Below are 21,423 nucleotides of genomic sequence, written 5' to 3'. Positions count from 1 at the left end.
TAGGGACAATATTTTAAGCAAACAGAGGAAACTGAGAGACCATTAACAAGTACAGACTTTTCTACTCTCTTGCTTCCATAAAATCTTTAAGAGGACAGTATGGTTGTGTCAAGGTCACCAGGGTGAAAGCAGGAGAAGGCTTATTTTCAACCACAGAACTGGAAGATGTAGAGAAGAAAAGCTCCTATTCTATTACTTTTTTTTGGCAATTGATTTGTAGAACAAAATACCAACTTAAAGGTTTTCCTTCTATTATTTATATGTTAAAATCATACAAGATTAAGTGACAAATATGATCATAGAGATACTTTTATTTATTGATTTGCTGAGTATTCACATCAAAGAAGGCAATACTGGAACAGAGAGCTACATGCTTAGGTAAATTGTCAGTTATAGAGGATGTCTTAAGCAGAGTACAAACAGAAGGTTTTCCTATCTATATTAATGGTGAATTTCATGAAATGTTCTTATTCACAAATGACATTAACCAATTCTTAGAATGCTATAAAACTTCTTTAACTAATCTGTAACTATCAGAAAGAGATTGGTTTAAACAACCACAATGAAAAAACAATGAAAAAAATTCATATTGCTCAGATTACAATAAATAGCTGGACAGATGGCCCGTTGAATATTTATCTATCATCTATTTAACTATCTCTATCTCAAATGGGTGTATATGTGTTCTCTAATAATCTAAATCATATACCTTAGCCTTATACCTGTTTATATTTATCTGCTAATCTATATCTATCTATCTAGGACATATGATGAAGATGAACATGATCTGAACCTAGAGATACAATGAGGAAAATGGGCTGGTTCGCACTTGGAATTTGCAAAATACTTTAAGTGATTCTAAATAATTTATTTAATATCTATATTCTCCTAATAATGCCACAGAGCCACAAATTATGAAGCAGTCTGACCACAGAAGAATCAAAATTGTAAGTGACTCAATAGGCAATGGAAAAGATATATGGTACATGTATTCAGGCCCTAGCCTATTAGTAATGACGATGTATGCAAGATATAAGGTGGTGTATTGGTCATGACATGGAAATGATAGGCAATAAACAGATAGCTTGAGTACTATATTGGTGCCCTTGAAACACCAGAAGAATCAGAGCAAGATCTCCAGCATGTGAGGTGGATGCATTCTGGACAATTTGCAGAAGGATATAAATCCCACAGTAAAAAAGTATGGAGAGGTTATAGTATGCATTGGTGGAGAGGAAGTATCCATACTGAAAAATTCACAGACCTATCAAAGTATTCAGTTTGTAACAAATGGACATAAAGCATTGGAAATTCTATTTTGAAAATGAAAAAGAATTATGAACATATAAATACCCCTTATGATAATATTGTAAGTATCATTTGAGAACCTATGTGTATTTTTTGAAATATAAAGCACTCCACAAGCATGAGGTAATACAGGCAGCTCTATAATGTGATATACATTCCCTAGAAACAATGCACTATGCAAATTGAGCAATAAAAACCACGGAACTTATGGGAAAAAATGTATTTGGGCACAACATTCAAAAACTTCACCAATAGCATCAAAAAAAGGTAGTAACCTAATGAAAAATGGTAGTGCAGTTTTATAACTATGAAGTGGTTAAGAAATGCATAAATAATACACTCAACAGTCACTGTGTCCATGGCCTTGGTCTGTCGCTGGGCCTGGAGGAAGCTGGGCAGGCCCCAACTCTAGGACTCCTGCAAAGGCTAGAGTGGGGTTGGGGTGGTGGGAGTGGGGTTGACAGTAGGAGTGCTTCAAACCAGCTCTTCTTCTCTCACAGCTATTACTGCACCAAAAGATACACAATAAATATAGTACTTTACCTTGACAAATAAATGGTGTTTACTTGGGAAAGTGGGTGTTTTAAAATGGTTCAGTTTTCTACCTTCTTGCTTGTTTTCTCTCAGAAGAAATTGAATAGAAGCCAACTCAAAATTTGTATTTTGCTCAGAATGTTCCCTAATATATCAATCGTGTTTGAACAAATTCACTTTTTCCAAAACCCTGGTTGTAGTAGAATTGACTGTATTATTAATGATGAAAATCAGTGCCTCATACCTCAGGAGCTGATTAGTCCATTCCACTTAGAGTCCTGTTACTTACTGGGATGATTTTAGTTTGATTTCCTAAGTGCAATGAACCAGTTACTATGAATCTTAAAAATGGAAGGAACTTCGAGAAATCATTTAGGCCATTTTTTTTTCATTTTAGAGATAAGGAAACTGAGGTCCAGAGAGAATTTACTTGCTTAAGAATTTGCAGTGTGGGGGCAGCTAGGTGGCACAGTGAGTGGAGCACTGGCCCTGGAGTCAGGAGGACCAGGGTTCAAGTCCGGCCTCAGACACTTGACACATGTACTAGCTGTGTGACCTTGGGCAAGTCGCTTTAACCCCAATTGCCCTGCGAAAAAAACAAAAAACAAAACAAGAATTCGCAGTGTGATTGCTAAGCCACTGTCAGTGACTTGAAAAATCACAGAGATTGAAAAGGTGCCGCAACATTGGAGGTAGGCAAACATCCCCAGTCTCAGAAAAAGGCAAGACAGAAAATGTAAGGTAGAGGCCAATGAGCCTGGCTTCAGTTCATGGCAAAATTCTAGAATCTGTTATTGAAGGGATAGCATGTGAGTGTTTTGAAAGCTTAGAGCCATCAAGAATTCAGAAAGAACATAACATGCTAGACTCACCAGATTTACTTTTTCAACAGTGTTACTACACTAACAACTCAGGGAAATAGCACAGATGTAGGACACCTTAATTTTAGCAAGGCATTTGACTATGCCTTTGACAATATTCACATGGACAAGAGGAAGGCTAGATTTATGATATACTGCAGTGAGACTGTTGCTTGAATGACCAGACAGGAAGGATAGTTCATTTTCCTCCTCTACCCCTTTCTCCCCCCGCTTCACTTCTTTGGCTCTCTCCATCATCCATTAACCTTGGTACTCAGACCTCGGCAGTACACTCCACCCTTCTGACTGGAGGGCAGAGCAATAAGTTCCTCCCAAAATCTCCTGTTAAGGAGGGCACCCAAGCCAACCACCTCTTCATTCCCTACATGGCTATATTTTTTGGACTTCTCCATCATGCTCCAGTGCCAGATAACTTTCCTCTTTCCCTCCCTTCTTGCAGTTTCTTTTTGTGCTATCATCTCCTGTTACATTATATAAGCTCCTCGAAGGCTGCGACTGTCTTCTTTTTTTCTTTTTGTATTCTCAGAATTTTGTGTTCCTACTTAGTACAGTGATTAGTACATAGTAGGTGCTTAATAAATGTTTATTAACTGACTAAATAGTTATTAATGAATAGATGTCAACATGAAGGGAGGGCTCTATTTGACTGCACAGTTGATATGTTCTTTGCCCCAGGCTTTTCAACATTTCTATCAATTACCAGAAGGAAACACAGAGATCATATTTAAGATTTTTCTTTTTCTTTTTCAGTAAGGTGAGGTATGAGGAAGAAAAAATATATACTTGTTAATTAAAACAAAATTTAATTTAAAAAACTTGCAAATGGCAAAAGTTAGAAGGAAGAGTTAGCGTTCAGAACGAAATCAGGATCCAAAAATTCTTAATGGGATGGAATTGAATGAGGTAATTTAATAGACATAAATTTTAAAGTCTTATAGTTGGGTCCAAAACAAATCAACTGTATAAATACAGACTGAGGAAAGGAATGACTAAATGATAGTTTGTCTGAAAAGGATTTGATGATTTTAGTGGAGTAAAAGCATAGTATGAATCAACAACATGACACGTTAACTATAAAAGCTAAGTAATCTGTATTAATAGGACATAGAACAAGGAAGGTGACAGTCCTGCTGTACTCTGCCTGGTCTGATCACAACTGGAGTGTTGTATTCAATTTTGGATGCTACAATTTAGGAAGGATATTGACAAACTGGAGAATATGCAAAGGAGAGGAGTAGGATAGAGGGGGCTGGGAACTATGCCATACAAGGATCAGTTGAAGGAATGGGAATGGCGTTCACAATGGAGAAAAAAAGAGACATTGAGGAAATATAATAACTATCTTCCAGGATTTGACAGGCTGCCTTGGAGAAGAAAATTTAAATTTGTTCTGGTTGAATTCATCGCGTAGAACTAGGAACTAAAGAATGAAAGCAATGGAATTTTAGGGAAAACTTCCTTACAATGAGAGTTGTCAAAAAAATGGGATGAGTTACCTTGGGAGCTAATGAGTTTACTCACACCAGACATTTTCAAATGGAGACTAATCAACCACTTGTCAAGGATGTTGTAAGAGAGGGGTCCTGTTCCAGTTGGGACTGGACTAGATCTCTTGCAGTCTTTTCCAACCCCAGTGTTATAAGACTCTGTGATGCCTATGTCCTTTCCTCTACACTATGCTGAAAGGCCAGAAAATGGGTGCCTGCATTCGAATTTTGGTCTATAGCCAAGTAACCCAAGGGTTCTTAACTTGGGGCCCATGAATTTGCTTTTTTAAAATAATACTTTGATAAGCATTTCAATATAACTGATTTCCATTATAATACTATATATTTTATTTTGTACATTTCAAAACATTATTTTGAAAATGAGTTGGGAGCTTCACTAGACTGCCAAAAGTATCCAAGACATAAATAAGATGAACAACCTCTGTCCTCATCCAACATCTCAAACCATCTCAACTCACTTTATCCCAACTTCAATCCAATATAGAGGAACTCTCTACCTACATAACAAAGCTTAGATGGAGATTAATCTTATCTAAATCAGCTCAATCAAAAATAAGCAATTTCTGGTTCAGCCACTCATATCTAGTCTTGATTTCACAGCACATAAGCTCTGTCTTTCTACCCTCTTCATGGCTCTCTTAACTCCTTCGCTCCATTCCCATATACATAGTACAGAGGGATGAAAGATGCCAGAGACATATAATCTATTTTTTTCATTTCAATCAAAGTTATTGAGTACCCCCATGCTATAAAAGACAAAATAAATAGAAAACATGGTCCCTCTTGCCTAAATACATTGGAAAGAAGACTGGACTTGAAGTTTTAAGACTGGTTATTGGCTGATGCATCACAACCTTTCTGAACTTTGGTTTATTCATCTGTAAAATGAGAATGTTGGGCCGTATAATCTCCAAGATCCCTCCTTGCTACAACAACAACAATATTGATGATGATGATTATAATTATTGTCAGATAATTTTCATTATTATTATTATATTGCTTTAAAGTTTGCAAAGCACTTTACATAAAGTCTCACATTTGATCCTCATAACAACCTTATGGGGTAGGTTCTATTTTTATTCTCATTTTACTTATGAGAAAACTCAGGCTTAGAGAGATTCAATGACTTACTCAGGGTCACACTGTAGTTATCTAAGGCAGGATTCAGATTCAGGTCTTTCTGACTCAAACTTCCTGACTCTGCACTGTGCTACCTACTTACCTTTAACATTACTTAATTCTAAGTAGAAAAACTCTGGAGAAAGCAGAGGCTTGATCACTTGGGCTTATACTATATTAATCCTTTCCCATTACTTCCCTATCTTCTCATTCTGAGAAAAGCAGAGAGCTTCGCACAAGAACTATTTAATATGTTACTCTTCAATTTCTCATTGAATTTAAAATAAAATAGAAATTCAGATTGAATTTTACACTGTTCACTGTCTAAGGGACAGGGTTACTGAAGATCAGTGGACTAATTTGGCATATTTTGTTGATTTAATCAAACATCAGACTCTACAGTCTCTTTTTCTTTCCAAATATCCATCCTAAACCCCAGAAAGAGCCAAGAACTAGCCTCTCGAGAAATCTACGTGCCCAATGAAATCAGCATTGTGGCAGGAACATAATTCCATCAAGCCTGATGGTAAATTATAATCCTGAAAGAAATGGAGTTGGGGAGAGAATAAAGAGGGATATATAAGAAAGGAGTAGAAAGAATAGACAGAGTACTAGAATCATTAGGTAGGGGTACAACAATTAAGAAAAATGTTCTCTAGTGATATTGTTCCTCTGAATGATTTAATTGACCTTGAATTGTTCCACTTCAGTCTGGCTTGGGTTGCACAGTTGATGGAAGTTATGAAGTTGAACTGAGATTCCAGGCAAGGGTGGGGGTGAACTGACAGTTAAGAGAAACTGTAACTAGAGAAAATTTCAGCCCGAGACCAGACCAGGACCAGAGCTGGATGGGAGAAACTTAAATAGCACCTGCTCCAACACTGCAATTAGTCTCCAACTTTCATAAGCACTAGATAACCTTACAGTATCTTAGGAGAAAAAAACCAAATGTGACAATGACTTTGGAAGTTGTTTTTTTTTTTAAAGAAACCAGCCAAAAGACCATTAGTTACAAAACGAACACCGAAATCATTAACAAAGCACTGGATTTCTCAAACTTATGAACTTCATTTTCTTTTTAAAGCATTCTGTTCAGAGCAGTGGGAAGATCAGTATGACCTACAATATCCAATACATGCGTATTCAATACATGCACAATTCAATTCCATTCATAAGGACCTACTATGTGCAAGGCATAACAATCTGTTTTTTTAAAGGTGGTTTAAATTTGTAGGACCTAGACTTAAAGGGTTCTTAGATGTATTTTAAGGAATTTTGGCATTAACTCTGCACTTTACAATTAAGAATGTTGAGAACCAAAGAAGTTAAATGACTTGGCCAAAGGCACACAGGTCATGAAGGGAATAGATGAGAAGTGAACCCAGATTTTCTGACTTCAAATGTAGGGCTTTTCCCAATACATCATAGATGCCTATTTATTTTCCACCCATTATGCACAATAACTTGTGTTAGATGCTGCCCAAAAAAACCTCAACTAATTTTAACTAATTGGAAAGAATTGTCATGAAGTAGACTGACTACAAGTCAAAAGACATGGATTTGAAGGCTGATTCTACCACTTATTAATTACTGTGACCTTGGCCAAGTCATTTCACTTCTCCTTTTTTGTGGGGCAAGTTGTGATTAAGCGACTTGCCCAGGGTCACATAGCTAGTAAGTGTCACGTATCCAAGGTCAAATTTGAACTCAGGTCCTCCTAACTAGAGGGCTGGTGCTCCATCCACTGTGCCATTTAGCTGCCACCAACTTCACTTCTTGAAGTTATCTCCTTATATAGTCAATGAAAGATAATAATCATATTTGTACTTCTTATGTCATAGAGTTGTTAGGACTAAATGATAAAATGAATAAAAAGCTTTGTGAGCTTTGGTGCTATATCAATATTAGTCATTATTCATTTTTTAATATAATTTTCCAAGTGATGATATGTGTGTATTGCACATACACACATCCAGACATAGCTCTAGTAAAAATAAATTGGAATTATAGAATCTTTGTTGTGATTATAGGAAGTTTTGAGTGCTGAATCTAATCTAACATAACTTAACAAAATAATCATGTAACAGAATGGAATGGAATAGGATATTATATAATAATAAATGTTGTATGTTTATAATATATTTATAATATAAAATGTTATACATGTTATATAATAGTATAAGATAATATAATATAATGTAAAGGTATATTATATTATGATAGCATATAGAACAGAATAGTAGAGAGGACAGTCTAGCACAGTGGACTGAGAGCTGGCCTCCAAGTCAGGCTGACCTGTGTTAGACATATTTTGGCATAATCTGACTATGTGACCCTTGGCAAGTCAACTAACCTTGCAGCATTCCAAGTAACTCTCCAAATTGCAGAGGAGGTGCTGACCTGCACAGGGAGAGGGAGTTTACATTCTTGGGAGTTCCCCGTACAAATGAAATCACAAGTCTGCTCCTTATCCATATATGTATGTATACATGTGTCATGTATGTATACATGTCAATGAATTAACTTTGCATGTTAAAGGATTTTAATCCATAATAGGCTCATTATAAACTGCAATTTTCCATTTAATTATATCACCTTACCTAGTAGTACCATTTTACTTTAGTTTATTATATATGCATATATGTATATAATAAATATAACAAGTAATTACGGTAAGCTAATAATGGATTTAAAATGCTTTAACTTGTAAAAATTAATTGCTTGAGCCAATTTAATTTATATTCAAAGAATTTTTTTGCCTCTTAAGTCCTTGGTTTTAAAGAGTTACTCATTTTTTGGTTTGGATTTCCCTTACTTCCCAGTAAGATTTTGAAAATTCTAAAAACCCCAAGAATTTCATGCATACTGTCTGAGTTATCACAGATTTTGAATTAGTAGGGTTTTACTGTACTTTGATAATCACCACTGTATGTTTATTTTAGCACCAAGACTCCAAAAACATTATGTAACAGGAGAACATAAAACAATCATATAACCAAAGAAAGTATTTATAACCCAGCATGGTTGTACTTTAGCAATTATATAAACATAACCAATGTCAATTCAGGGAAGTTTACAAATCTCTGGGTTTCGAGAAAAGATTCAAGAAAACACTTACATTTGCAGAAAACATCATGAGAGAGATTGCGTTTTAAAGTTCTCTAAATCTGTGCTCTCTGGGAAGCATATTCACATTTTCATGTTTTAAAAAAATTACTGGAACTAAGTTTTATATTAATTGTCAATCAGTCAATAAACATTTATTAAGTGTTTACTGTATGCCAGGCTTCAGCTGAACCCAGAATCTATAATTAGTTTAGTCCCTGGTTTTAAGACATACAACTTATTTACCCCCAATAACCATAACATTTCTATATTGTATGACATGATTTATTCATTTCACCAAGGACTTAAAAAGTTATAAATCTCCTATTTATTTGTGCTTTTCCATTCTAAAGCTGCTCCTGAGAGCAATGCCGCCTTTTATTTCATCAGCATACAAATATAATTAAATCTTTATGGTATTAGGTCTTTCATAGTTTCATAAATTAGGAGTTACAAATGCCCAATTTTTAAAGATTCAAGCTCAAAGTATGGTGAAGCCTCCCTCTTGCACTCACAAACTTCTGTACCTAAGCCGTTACCAATCTGGGTTGTACATCCCTTGGGAACTTATTTTTTCCAATAAAATAAATAAATAAAAAATATAAAATATTTTTATTTTAATAAATAAAATCAAATTTAAATTAATTAAATAAAATAAATAAATGAACAAAATAAATTAAAAAACCAAAGAAATCTGGTAAGCTCTTTACTCTTACACAACATTCATTTTATTTGCCTTTCTTCATTTGACATGTAAACATCAGTATAGTTACTAAAACATCAGCAGACAGTTTAAAAAATGTTAATAGTCCAAGGAATAACCAAAACCAAAACAAAAATGGGTTCTGCTTGAATTTGAAGTCCGAGAGGTTTGGAAAAAAAAGCTGAAGCAATGTTCGGAAAAGGCAAAAAACAAACAACTAAGGTAAATGAAAATATTTTATAAAATATGTCGCAAATAATAGCTAATATTAGGATCAGCTAGGTGGCACAATGAATAGAGCACCAGCCCTGGAGTCATGAGGACCTTTGTTCAAATACTTGGCACTTACTAGATGTGTGACCTTGGGCAAGTCACTTAACCTTGATTGCCTCACCTCCCCCCTCCAAAAAAAATAGCTAATATTTATATAGCATTTACTATATGCCAGGCATTGTACTAAGCACTTTACAATTATTATCTCATTTGAGCCTCACAAAAACCCTAGGAGGTAGGTGCTGTTATTACCCCATTTTACATTTCAGCAAACTGAGGCAAGCAGAGGTTAAGTGACTTGCCCAGAATCACACAGCTATGAAGTGTCTGAGGCCACATTTGAATGAAGATCTTCCTGACTCTAGGTCCCATGTTCTACCCACTGAACCTCCTAGCTACCTCAAAAAATGGTAAAGAAAGTAGCATGAGATTATGAATTTGGAGTCCAAGCACTTAGATTTGAACATCAGCTCTACTCCTTCTTGTATAGGTTACCTTGTACGAGTCACTTCATTTTTTTGTGATTCAATTTCCCAACCTTCAAAATAAGGAATTTGGCCTAAATATACTTAAATAGCCTTTCCAGCTTTAACTCCTATGCTTCTAATGAGAGGAAATCAAAGTGATCTCTAAAGTGACTAAACTAATTCAAATGTTTTAAGTTAAAATTCTAGAACCACCTCCCCAACCCCAGCACACACTTCATAAAGGGTCCCTTTCCATGATAGTTTTCTTTGCAATGGAGACACTGCCTGTTCAGAATAAACTTTCGTCTCTTTGATTCTATAAGCATTCTTGTAATTAAGCATTAAAGGAACATTAATAAACACTATAGGAACATTTTGTATCGGGTGTCACAATAAGAAGCCTGTCTGTGCCCTCAATTTAGATCCTGCATTTGCTTAGCTCATTCCTGCTTCCTGAAATTATTTCCTCCTTGCCCTCCTCCCCCTTATGAGACCTTCACTGACACAAACACACACACACACACACACACACACACACACACACACACACGGACCTCTTCCAGTTAAAAGTGATTTCTCCCTCCAATTTTTGATGGCATAGAACAAGGATTATATCATAGATGATAGAGTTTCAGAACTTTTGTCTCAGACCCCAAAGTACTCCAAACTCTTTTAACCTAATGCACTTTTTTTCTGATAGTAATTGACATTTGACAGACTTCAATTGTTATGAGAAGTAAATTACCCTCAATAGTGGTAAAACCTCATATGATCCTAGATTTAGAGTTGCAAGAGACTTTAGAGGTCATCACATTCACTCCCTTCATTTTACATATGAGGAAATTAAGGCTTTTTGAGGCTGTGACTTCAAAATTAAAAAAAAAATTATTGACAATTTTCCCCTGTGGGATCTTTAAGAGATGCGATAGAAACAGAAACAGTAGATTATTTGTAATGTCAGCAGTAAACATGTAGAGTTTTATTTAATCTTGTTTTTTCTAGATAACTCTTGAACCTGCCATAAAAAGAAAGTCCTGGTAACCTCATTATGCCGGTCAGGCATGGAGAACTGGGTTGGGAATTATGCCCCAGAGAATAATTTCTTGCTGTCTAGGATTTCATGTTATGAATGGTAAGTGGATAAAAGTTTGAATAAATCATAGGTATTTATATTACCCAAGCATACTCTGCATTATGGGAAGAGGGACCATCTCTTTGCTGGATTTCTAAAAATTTTGCTTCAAGAAATGTTAAACTTACTATGTGTTATATAGCTATTTTTAGTAGCATAGCAATAAAGATGAAGCATAGTACCAAAGAAAGCTAAATTAGATGTGTAAGCCCAAATATTATTTTGTGCATTGGCTTCCACAACTCATAGTGGTGCAGAAGTATCCATGTATCTTCAAAGGTTTTGCCAGTGGAGTGTAAGCTCTGATAGGCCCTACCAAGCTAGAAACTCTTTAAGTGTAGGTCTTCAATGAGATCTATGATCAGAGGACTAACCTAGTGAAGTATGGACAGTTGCTGGACAGTTCTCAATCAGGTGAAGAATTCCCTTTTTGGCCACGGCAGCTCATGAAGACCTTATAACTATACAAGAAGGCTTTGTTCTGTCCTGAAGGAGCATACTCACCTACAAAGTCAGAGAGCCTGGAAACATTTTTTTTTGTGATTACGTAAAACATTTCCATATTAGTCATTTTGTGCAGGAAGACTCAAATAAAAGAAAAAAAGGAAAGTGAAAAATAGCATGCTTCAGTCAATCAATATCAATTCTTTCCCTGGAGCCTGATAGTATGCTTCATCATTGGTCCTTTGGGACTGTCTTGGATCATTGTATTGCTGAGAATAGCTAAGTCATTCACAGCTGATCAACCTTACATTATTGCTGTTACTGTGTACAAGGTTCTCCTGGTTCAAGTAAGTCCATGTTTTTCTGAAAGTATCCTGTTTTTCCTTTCTTATAGTACAATAATATTCCAGTACAATCATATACCACAGCTTGTTGATCTGGCTATTCTCCAATCGATGAGCATCCCTTTGATTTCCAATTCTTAGGTGCCACAAAAAGAGCTCCTATAAATATTTTTGTACAAATAGGTCCTTTTCTCTTTTTTGGATGTCTGTAGGATATAGACCTAGCAATGGTATTGCTGGATCAAAGGGTATGCACAGTTTTATAGTTCCAAATTGCTTTAGACATAGTTCCAAATTGATCTCCAGAATGGTTGGATCAGTATACAACTCTACCAACAATGCATTAGTATTCCAGTTTTCCTACATCCCCTCCAACATCCAACATTTTCCTTTTTTTGTCATATTAGCCACTCTGATAGATGTAAGGTGGTACCTTAGAGTTGTTTAATTTGAATTTTTCTGATCAATAGTGATTTAGAGCATTTTTTCCATATGACTATAGATAGGTTTGATTTCTGTGTCTGAAAACTGCCCGTTCATATCCTTTGACCATTTATCAATTGGTGAATGACTTGTATTTTTACAAATTTGACTCAGTTCTCTATATATTTGAGAAATGAGGCTTTTATCAGAGATAAATATAAAAATTTCCCCCAGTTTTCTACTTTCTTTATAATTTTGCTTGCATTAGTTTTGCTTATGCAAAATCTTTTGAATTTTATATAATCAAAATCATCTATTTTACATTTTGTAATGCTCTCTATATCTTCTTTGGTCCTAAATTCTTCCTTTATCCATAAATCTGACAGATAAATGATTCCATGCTCTCCTTGATTAATTTGCTTATGGTATCACCCTTTATGTGTAAATCATATGCCCTTTTTGACCTTATCTTGGTATATAGTGTGAGATGTTGGTCTACACCTAGTTTCTGCGATACTATTTTCCAGTTTTCCTAGCAGTTTTTGTCAAATAATGAGTTTTTGTTCTAGTAGCTTGGATCTTTGTGTTTATCATATACTAGACTCCTTTGGTTGTTTGCTATAATGTAATTTGTACCAAATCTATTGCTTTGATCCACCACTCTATTTCCTAGCCAGTACCAGATTGTTTTGATAATTACCGTGTTATAATGTAGTTTGAGATGTGGTATGGCTAGACCACATTCTTTTGCATTTTTTTCATTGATTCTCCTGATATCTTTGAGTTTTTGTTCTTCCAGATGAATTTTGTTATTATTTTTTTCTAGCTCAATATTTTTGATAGTTTTATTGGTGTGGCACTGAATAGATTAATTTAGGTATAATTATCATTTTTATTATATTAGCTCAGTCTGCCCATAAGCAATTAATATATTTCTAACTATTTAGATCTAACTTTATTTGTGTGAAAAGTGTTTTATAGTCATGTTCATATATTTCCTGGGTTTGTCTTGGCAGGTACCCTCCCAAGGATTTTATATTGTCTACAGTTATTTTAAATGGAATTTCTCTATATTTTGCTGCTGGACTTTGTTAGTAATATATAGAAATGCCGATGATTTATGCGAGTTTATTTTGTATCCTGTAACTTTGCTAAAGTTGTTAATTATTTCTAGTAGTTTTTTAGTTGATTCTCTAAGGTTCTCTGAATAAAACATCATATCAACTGCAAAGAATGATAATTTTGTTTCTTCATTGCCTATTTTAATTTCTTTAATTTCTTTTACTTCTCTTATTGCTATAGCTAATGTTTCTAGTACAATATGAAATAATAGAGGTGATAATGGGCCTCCTTGCTTCACCTCTGATTGTACTGGGAAGGCTTCTAGCTTATGCCCATTACAGATAATGCCTGCTTATGGTTTCAGATAAATATTACTTCTCATTTTAAGGTAAGCTCCATTTATTCCTATGCTCTCTAGTGTTTTTAATCGAAATGGGTGCTATATTTTGTCAAAGAGCCTGGAAATATTGAAGTATTTAAATTAATTGTGTTTGTGTGCATGCATATATAAAACAAAGATTGAACTTTGACCAACAGCATAAGTTGATGATGCTCACCATAATTTCAGACATTATTATCCCTATAAAGTATTCAAGGATGTGGCTTGTCTCCAAGTAGTCCATTGTGTTATACTTACATATGAGTCATCTTACTCAAATTGTAGAATGAATGGGCCTCCAGTCTTTGTAGAGTTACATCTATGGATAAGTAGCTAAACACCACAAAAATATAAGATGAAAAGGGAAATTAGTATTTATAAAGTAAAAGCATACTATCAATTTATGTGTAACCTATGAGTCAAGAACTCTACATATTATAACAACTTTAATATAGGATATATATATATATATATATGTGTGTGTTTGCACATGTGTGTATATATATTTGTGTGTGTATGTATACACACACATGCACATACACACACACTTTCCTAGTAATACCATGATCTCTTATGCCAAGATCTTATTCAGGCCTCATGAAGTACTTTGTCTAAAATATTTCTCTATGGGAAAGAGTATGTGGGAGAGGAAAGGGAGAGAAGGGAAAGAATATGGACCTGAAAACAAAATAGAATTAAAAAAAAACCCACTCATCATGTAATGTAATTCTGTGTATTGCAGTTATCTGTATTGGCGTATATCCCTCTACTATAGAGTAAACTGCCTGAAGGCAGGGAACAGGTCTTATCTAACTTTGTATTTTCTCTACTGCTAAGCATAGTGCTCTGTATACAGGCGAATTTTGATAAATTCTTGCTGTTGTCTTTTATTTGTATATCCATAATATTCTTTTTTTAAAAACTTATTTTATTTTCAATTCACGGAACAAAACAAGCATTTCCATAACACAGTACAATAAAAAATGATTGTACATGATATTACAAATCTACCATGTAAGCTCTAGCTGGTCCTTCAAGTTCAGACTTTGTGATGTCTGTCCACTGAGGACTAACCTATCAAAGTTCAGACAAGTTCACTCATCACTAGAAAGTTGACCACTGGGGAAATGATTTTTGGCTTCAGCAATTTAGAACAGTTTTCATCTAGACTGAAGAGCATTATAGAATATGTTGGGCAGCTAGGTGGCACAATGAATAGAGTGCTGGACCTGGAATCAGGAAGACCTGAATTCAAATCTAGCCTCAGACACTTTTGTGTGGCCCTGGGCAAATCATTTACCTCTCTCACCTTCAGTTTCTTCATCTGTAAAATGGGGATAATTATAGCATCTTCCTCTCAGAGTTGTTGTGAAGATACTTGGGATAATATTTGTAAAGTATTTTGTGAATCTTAGAAAGCTGTATGAATGCTAGTATTATTATTGACGGATAGAGGACTGGCCTTAAAAAGTTAGGAAGATCTGGGTTTAAATCCTACCTCTGACACATATTGGCTGTATTTCTCCAGGCAAGTCATTCATCCTCTCAGTGCCCCTTAGGCAATTCTCTAAGACTCTAAATTATTAATAAATAGTTAAGCTTTATCAATGGGAACAGTTTTTATACCAAGAGTATCCTATACAAATGAAATCATACGTCTGGACTACATTGCACTCCCCCCTCCCCCCCCCACAACAGTCATCACAATGAGAAATAGGAAGCTTTATTAAAGGAAATCAAAATAATGAGCATAATGTTTAAAATGAGAGGCAGTATGTCTTAGTTGGCAGAGATATGGTCTTGGAATAAGGATAACTTGAGTCCAAGTACCGCCTCTGATACATACAGGCTGTGAGAGTGCACAAATCACTCAACCAGTGCCCTGGCCAACTCTCCCTAAGCTGCAGGACAGTTGTCAGTGTATGTTGTTCTAGGCATTTCCTCATTGGGAGATCCAAACACCAATGAAGCCACAAGTTGGGACGAACAACAGCAGCCATGCTAACACTATTTCAGTCTGATAGAATGAGCTTAAGAATAAATAAAATGAAGAAAAATGACAATTGCAAGAATAGCTCTTGTTACATGCTCTGCAACCACCTCTTCTTGATTTAGGATCATTGATTTAGAGCTGAAAAGGGCCTTAGAGAGCACTGAGCCTAATCCCTTCATTTTATAGATGAGGAAACTGAGGCAGGGAAAAGTGAAGTGACTTCCTGAGGGACTTAGCAAGGGATCTAATCTAATCTAATATCCCTCCTCAAGAAGAGTACAGATTGTCTTTAAAGAACACTGTCAAAAAAGGAGGGGGGGGGCACGGACAGGGGTTAAGAAAAGTAAAAACTTCAAGTTTTTAGCATCAAGGAACAAATATCTAAATCATCTTGTCAATAAAATGAAAGTTAATGATGATGATTCAAAAAGTCTTCTCAAATTCCCTTTTGCAGTGAAAATGACTTATGCAACAAACCAGATGATTGTTTTCTAATGAGAGGGATTTCTTTGAAACTCTAGAAATGTGACCTCTAGCGAATGGTGTTACAGCCTCAATTTGACCTGCCTGAAGAACAGTTCCACAGATGAAATGTAAGTGGAGCACTAGCTGCCTGTTTTTTGAATTCTTTTCATGCTGCTCAGTACTGATTCCACTAATGATGCTCTAATTTCCTTTTTGAATTGCCTTATGCTTTAACCAATCATCCTTTAATTTACCAGGTCTCTTGACCTAGAGTCCTTTGGACTGGGATGGGATGACAATATTATAGCATACTTTAGAATTAAACATCATGTGGTTAGTCAGGGGACATGCCTCAAGGAAAGGAGAGACATTAAAAGAAAGTAATTGGGGGGGGCGGAGCCAAGATGGCGGCTGGTAAGCACGGACTAGAGTGAGCTCCGTACCCGAGTCCCTCCAAAAACCTATAAAAATGGCTCTGAACCAATTCTAGAACGGCAGAACCCACAGAACAGCAGAGGGAAGTAGGGCTCCAGCCCAGGACAGCCTGGATGGTCTCTGGGTGAGGTCTATTCCACACGGAGCTGGGAGCTGGGAACGGAGTGGAGCAGAGCCCAGCCTGAGCGGCGTGGACGATCCAGTCCAGAAGCCGGGCGGAGGGGGCCCTAGCGCCCTGAATACGTGAGCAGTTACCAGACCCCTCGACCCACAAACACCAAAGACTGCGGAGAAGGTTAGTGGGAAAAGCTGCGGGAGTGGAAGGAGATCGCGGTTCGGCTTCCAGCCCCGGGGGCAGCGGAGGTGGGGCAGCTACAGCTGTTGTTACTTCCGGCTCCAGGCCCACCTGGTGGGGGGAATTAAGTGGCGGATCACAGCAGGGGTGCACAGCCTGCCGAAGATCTGAGCCCAGTCTGGACTGGGGGTCCTTGGGGAAGGAGGAGTGCGGCTCTGACAGAGCTGGCACCTCCCCCCCAAACGTAGAACATAGAACTCTGTAATCTACAAGCAGTCATACCCCACTGAAAAACTCAAGGGTCAAGTTAGTTGGTTGGGAATATGGCCAGGACGCGAAAACGCGCCCAGATTCAGTCTCAGACTTTGGATTCTTTCTTTGGTGACAAAGAAGACCAAAACATACAGCCTAAAGAAGACAGCAAAGTCATAGAGCCTACAACCAAAGCCTCCAAGAAAAACATGAACTGGCCCCAGACCATAGAAGAACTCAAAAAGGATTTGGAAAAGCAAGTTAGAGAAGTAGAGGAAAAATTGGGAAGAGAAATAAGAAGGATGCGAGAAAACTATGAAAAACAAGTCAATGACTTGCTAAAGGAGACCCAAAAAAATACTGAAAAATACACTGAAGAAAACAACACCTTACAAAATAGACTAACTCAAATGGCAAAAGAGCTCCAAAAAGCCAATGAGGAGAAGAATTCCTTGAAAGGCAGAATTAGCCAAATGGAAAAGGAGGTCCAAAAGACCACTGAAGAAAATACTACTTTAAAAATTAGATTGGAGCAAGTGGAAGCTAGTGACTTTATGAGAAATCAGGATATTATAAAACAGAGCCAGAGGAATGAAAAAATGGAAGACAATGTGAAATATCTCCTTGGAAAAACCACTGACCTGGAAAATAGATCCAGGAGAGAGAATTTAAAAATTATTGGACTACCTGAAAGCCATGATCAAAAAAAGAGCCTAGATACCATCTTTCAGGAAATTATCAAGGAGAACTGCCCTGATATTCTAGAGCCACAGGGCAAAATAGAAATTGAAAGATTCCATCGATCGCCTCCGCAAATAGATCCCAAAAAGAAATCTCCTAGGAATATTGTTGCCAAATTCCAGAGCTCCCAGATCAAGGAGAAAATACTGCAAGCAGCCAGAAAGAAACAATTTGAATATTGTGGAAACCCAATCAGAATAACCCAAGATCTGGCAGCTTCTACATTAAGAGATCGAAGGGCTTGGAATGCGATATTCCGGAGGTCAATGGAGCTAGGATTAAAACCTAGAATCACCTACCCAGCAAAACTAAGTATCATGTTCCAAGGCAAAATATGGACTTTCAATAAAATGGAGGACTTTCAAGCTTTCTCAGTGAAAAGACCAGAACTGAATAGAAAATTTGACTTTCAAACACAAGAATCAAGAGAAGCATGAAAAGGTAATCAAGAAACGGAAATTGCAAGGGACATACTAAAGTTGAACTGTTTTGTTTACATTCCTACATGGAAAGATGATGAGTATGATTCATGAGACCTCAGTATTAGGGTAGTTGAAGGGAATGTGCATATATATATATGCATATATATATATGTTTATGTATATATATAAGTGAATGTGTATGTATGCATGTATCTATGTGTATATGTATGTATGTGTATGTATGTGTATATATATATATATATGTAAAAGAGAGAGAGCAGACACAGGGTGAGTTGAGGATGAAGGGAAGATAGCTAAAAGAAATAAAATGAAATTAAGGGATGAGAGAGTAACTTACTGAGAGAGGGAGATAGGGAGAGATAGAATGGGGTGGATTATCTCCCATAAAGGTGGCAAGAGGAAGCAGTCCTAGGAGAGGAGGGGAGTGGGCAGGTGAGGGGGGAATGAGTGAACCTTGCTCTCATCAGATTTGGCCTGAGGGGGAATACCATACATACTCAGTTGGGTATCTTACCCCACAGGAAAGAAGAGGGAGGAAGATAAAAAAAAAAAATAAAAGGCAGGGGGATGATGGAGTGGAGGGCAGATGGGGGTGGAGGTAATCAAAACAAACACTTTGGAAAGGGGACAGGGTCAAGGAAGAAAATTCAATAAAGCGGGATGGGTTGGGAAGGAGCAAAATGTAGTTAGCCTTTCACAACATGAATATTGTGGAAGGGTTATACATAATAATACATGTGTGGCCTAGGTTGAATTGCTCAACTTCTTAGGGAGGGTGGGTGGGAAGGGAAGAGGGAAGGGAATTTGGAACTCAAAGTTTTAAAATCAGATGTTCAAAAACAAAAAAACTTTTGTATGCAACTAAAAAATAAGATACACAGGCAATGGGGCGTAGAAATTTATCTTGCCCTACAAGAAAGGAAGGGAAAAGGGGATGAGAGGGGAGGGGGGTGATAGAGGGGAGGGCTGACTGGGGAACAGGGCAACCAGAATATACGCCATCTTGGAGTGGGGGGGGAGGGCAGAAATGGGGAGAAAATTTGTAATCCAAACTGTTGTGAAAATCAATGCTGAAAACCACATATGTTAAATAAATAAATTGCATTAAAAAAAAAAATAAAAGAAAGTAATTTCACTGTGTATGGATAGGGTTAAGTTTGTGAGGTTTTTTGGACCAGAGCTATCACTTAATTGGAATAGAGAACTCCCGGTGAAGAAAATCTCTTTACCAATGTAGAGGGCCATCTGTTCTACACACAGCTTATGGTTTGAGATAATTACCCAGGGTTAAGCGACTTTGCCCAGGGTCAAACAGCCCATGTGTCAGGGACAGGACTTGAACCAATTTCTTCCTGCCTCCAAAGGTGGCTCTCTATCCACTATCTATGGAGTTAAAAATTAAGAGAATAGGGGCAGCTAGGTGGCACAGTGAATAGAGCACTGGCCCTGGAGTCAGGAGGACCTGAGTTCAAATCCGACTTCAGACACTTGAAACACTTACTAGCTGTGTGACCTTGTGTGATTCTTAACCCCAATTGCCCTGCTCTCCCCCTCCAAAAAAAACAAAAACAAAAAAATTAGAAGAATGGAAGTAGTACAGTTTCCTTTTAAAGAGTAAAAACTTGTCTCCCTAGCTTTGCGCATCATCCTTAGCTCTAACCTTTCACTGCTAAAGCATCTTGTTCAGCATCCCAATAGAGTGGAAAGAACACTAGATTTGGAGTCAGAGGCCTTAAGTTCAAATTCCAGTTCTATCACTTACTCTGTTCCGCTTTAAAGCAATTCACTTTACCTCTCTACGCTGCTTCTTTTTTTAATCTATAAGATTAAGGGTGTTGAACTAGCTGAACCGAAAGGTTTCTCCTAGCTCTGATCTTTTATTCTATGATTCTCAAAAGTACTGTCAGTAGGCATAACTATAGAACACCATCATATTCCCAAAGAACAGAGAACCAATGTACCAGTTCAACAAACACTAGGTGTCCTTCTTGGTCTCATCGGTGCCCATGAGTTCCATACGCACCTTCACGCATATGATTCTCAGCTTTGGTTATCTAACCCTACTCTCTCTCCTGAGCTCCAGTCCCACATCACCAAGCACCTTTTGTATACTTGGAACTGGATGTCCCATAGGCATCTCAGGCTCCAATGGCTCCCTGTTACCTTCAGGACCAAATATAATGCCCTCTCTTTGGCATTTCAAGCTTTACATAACCTGGCCTATTCCCCTCATTTCCAGTCTTCTTACATGTAATTCCCCTTGCCACACCCTTTGATCTAGCTGTGACCAACTCTGTATCTTTGCAATGGCTATTCCCCCCACCCCCAAACCATGCCTGAAATGCTCTCTCTTTTCACCTCTGTGTCTTAGTTTCCCTGACTTCCTTTAAGTCTCAGATCAAATCTTATCTTCATCTGGAAGCTTTTCTTGTCCCCCCAATTGCTAGTGCTTCCCCGCTTTGAGCTACCTCTTATCTACTCTGTATAGTCTTGTATATGTCTAGTTATTTACATGTTGTCTTCCCAATTAGAATGTAAGCTCTTGGAGGGCAGGGACCATGTTTTTGCCTTTCTTGAAATTCTCAGCACTTAGTACAGAGCCTGATACATAGTCAAGGCCCAACAAATCCTTTTTCATTGATTGACAGATAGCTCCTTCAGGAGCTTTGTAGTTCTCTAGTAAAGACAATGTGGTACAACATATATCCCTGGTATAGTTTAGAGTAGAGAATTCCAAATCAGGTGATGCTGGAGATTCTTATATTAATCCCTCTAGAAAGGAAGAAAAATCAGTTCTCTTTATGTCCTTCAAATTATTTTTCTAAGACATCATGAGAGGCAGTGTTGCACAGTGGATAGAGAGTCAGGAAGACCAGGGTTTAAATCTCAGTCCTGAAGCATCCTGACTATATAACTCTGGGAAAATCACTTCACCTCTCAGCCCCACCTCCCAAAAATGTCTTAAAAATTATAGGTCACTGAGCAGGTGCCGATTTCCATTAACACAGAAAATTTGGGAGATCCAGTCTAAGGTCTCTCTTGCTTCTCCAGCCTCCTCTAGTGATTACATAAAAGAGTTTTAAACAAATTATTTCAGTTCAATTCTGAACACCCCAG

The 21,423-nt window shown here is 37.0% G+C and overlaps 1 protein-coding gene across 1 annotated transcript in view; it reads right to left on the bottom strand.

The window, feature by feature from the left end:
- Positions 1–21,423, bottom strand: part of TSHR (thyroid stimulating hormone receptor) — a 184,230-nt gene that overhangs the window by 57,948 nt on the left and 104,859 nt on the right. The window contains exon 3 of the mRNA XM_036735664.1: positions 13,941–14,015. Coding sequence (XP_036591559.1) covers positions 13,941–14,015 — 75 coding nt within the window. The remainder of the gene's footprint in view (positions 1–13,940; positions 14,016–21,423) is intronic.

Source organism: Trichosurus vulpecula, chromosome 8, assembly GCF_011100635.1.
Source record: "Trichosurus vulpecula isolate mTriVul1 chromosome 8, mTriVul1.pri, whole genome shotgun sequence".
Classification (NCBI taxonomy): Eukaryota; Metazoa; Chordata; class Mammalia; order Diprotodontia; family Phalangeridae; genus Trichosurus; species Trichosurus vulpecula.
The sequence above is the reverse complement of the archived record's forward strand: the minus strand, read 5'-3'. Positions and strand labels throughout refer to the sequence as shown.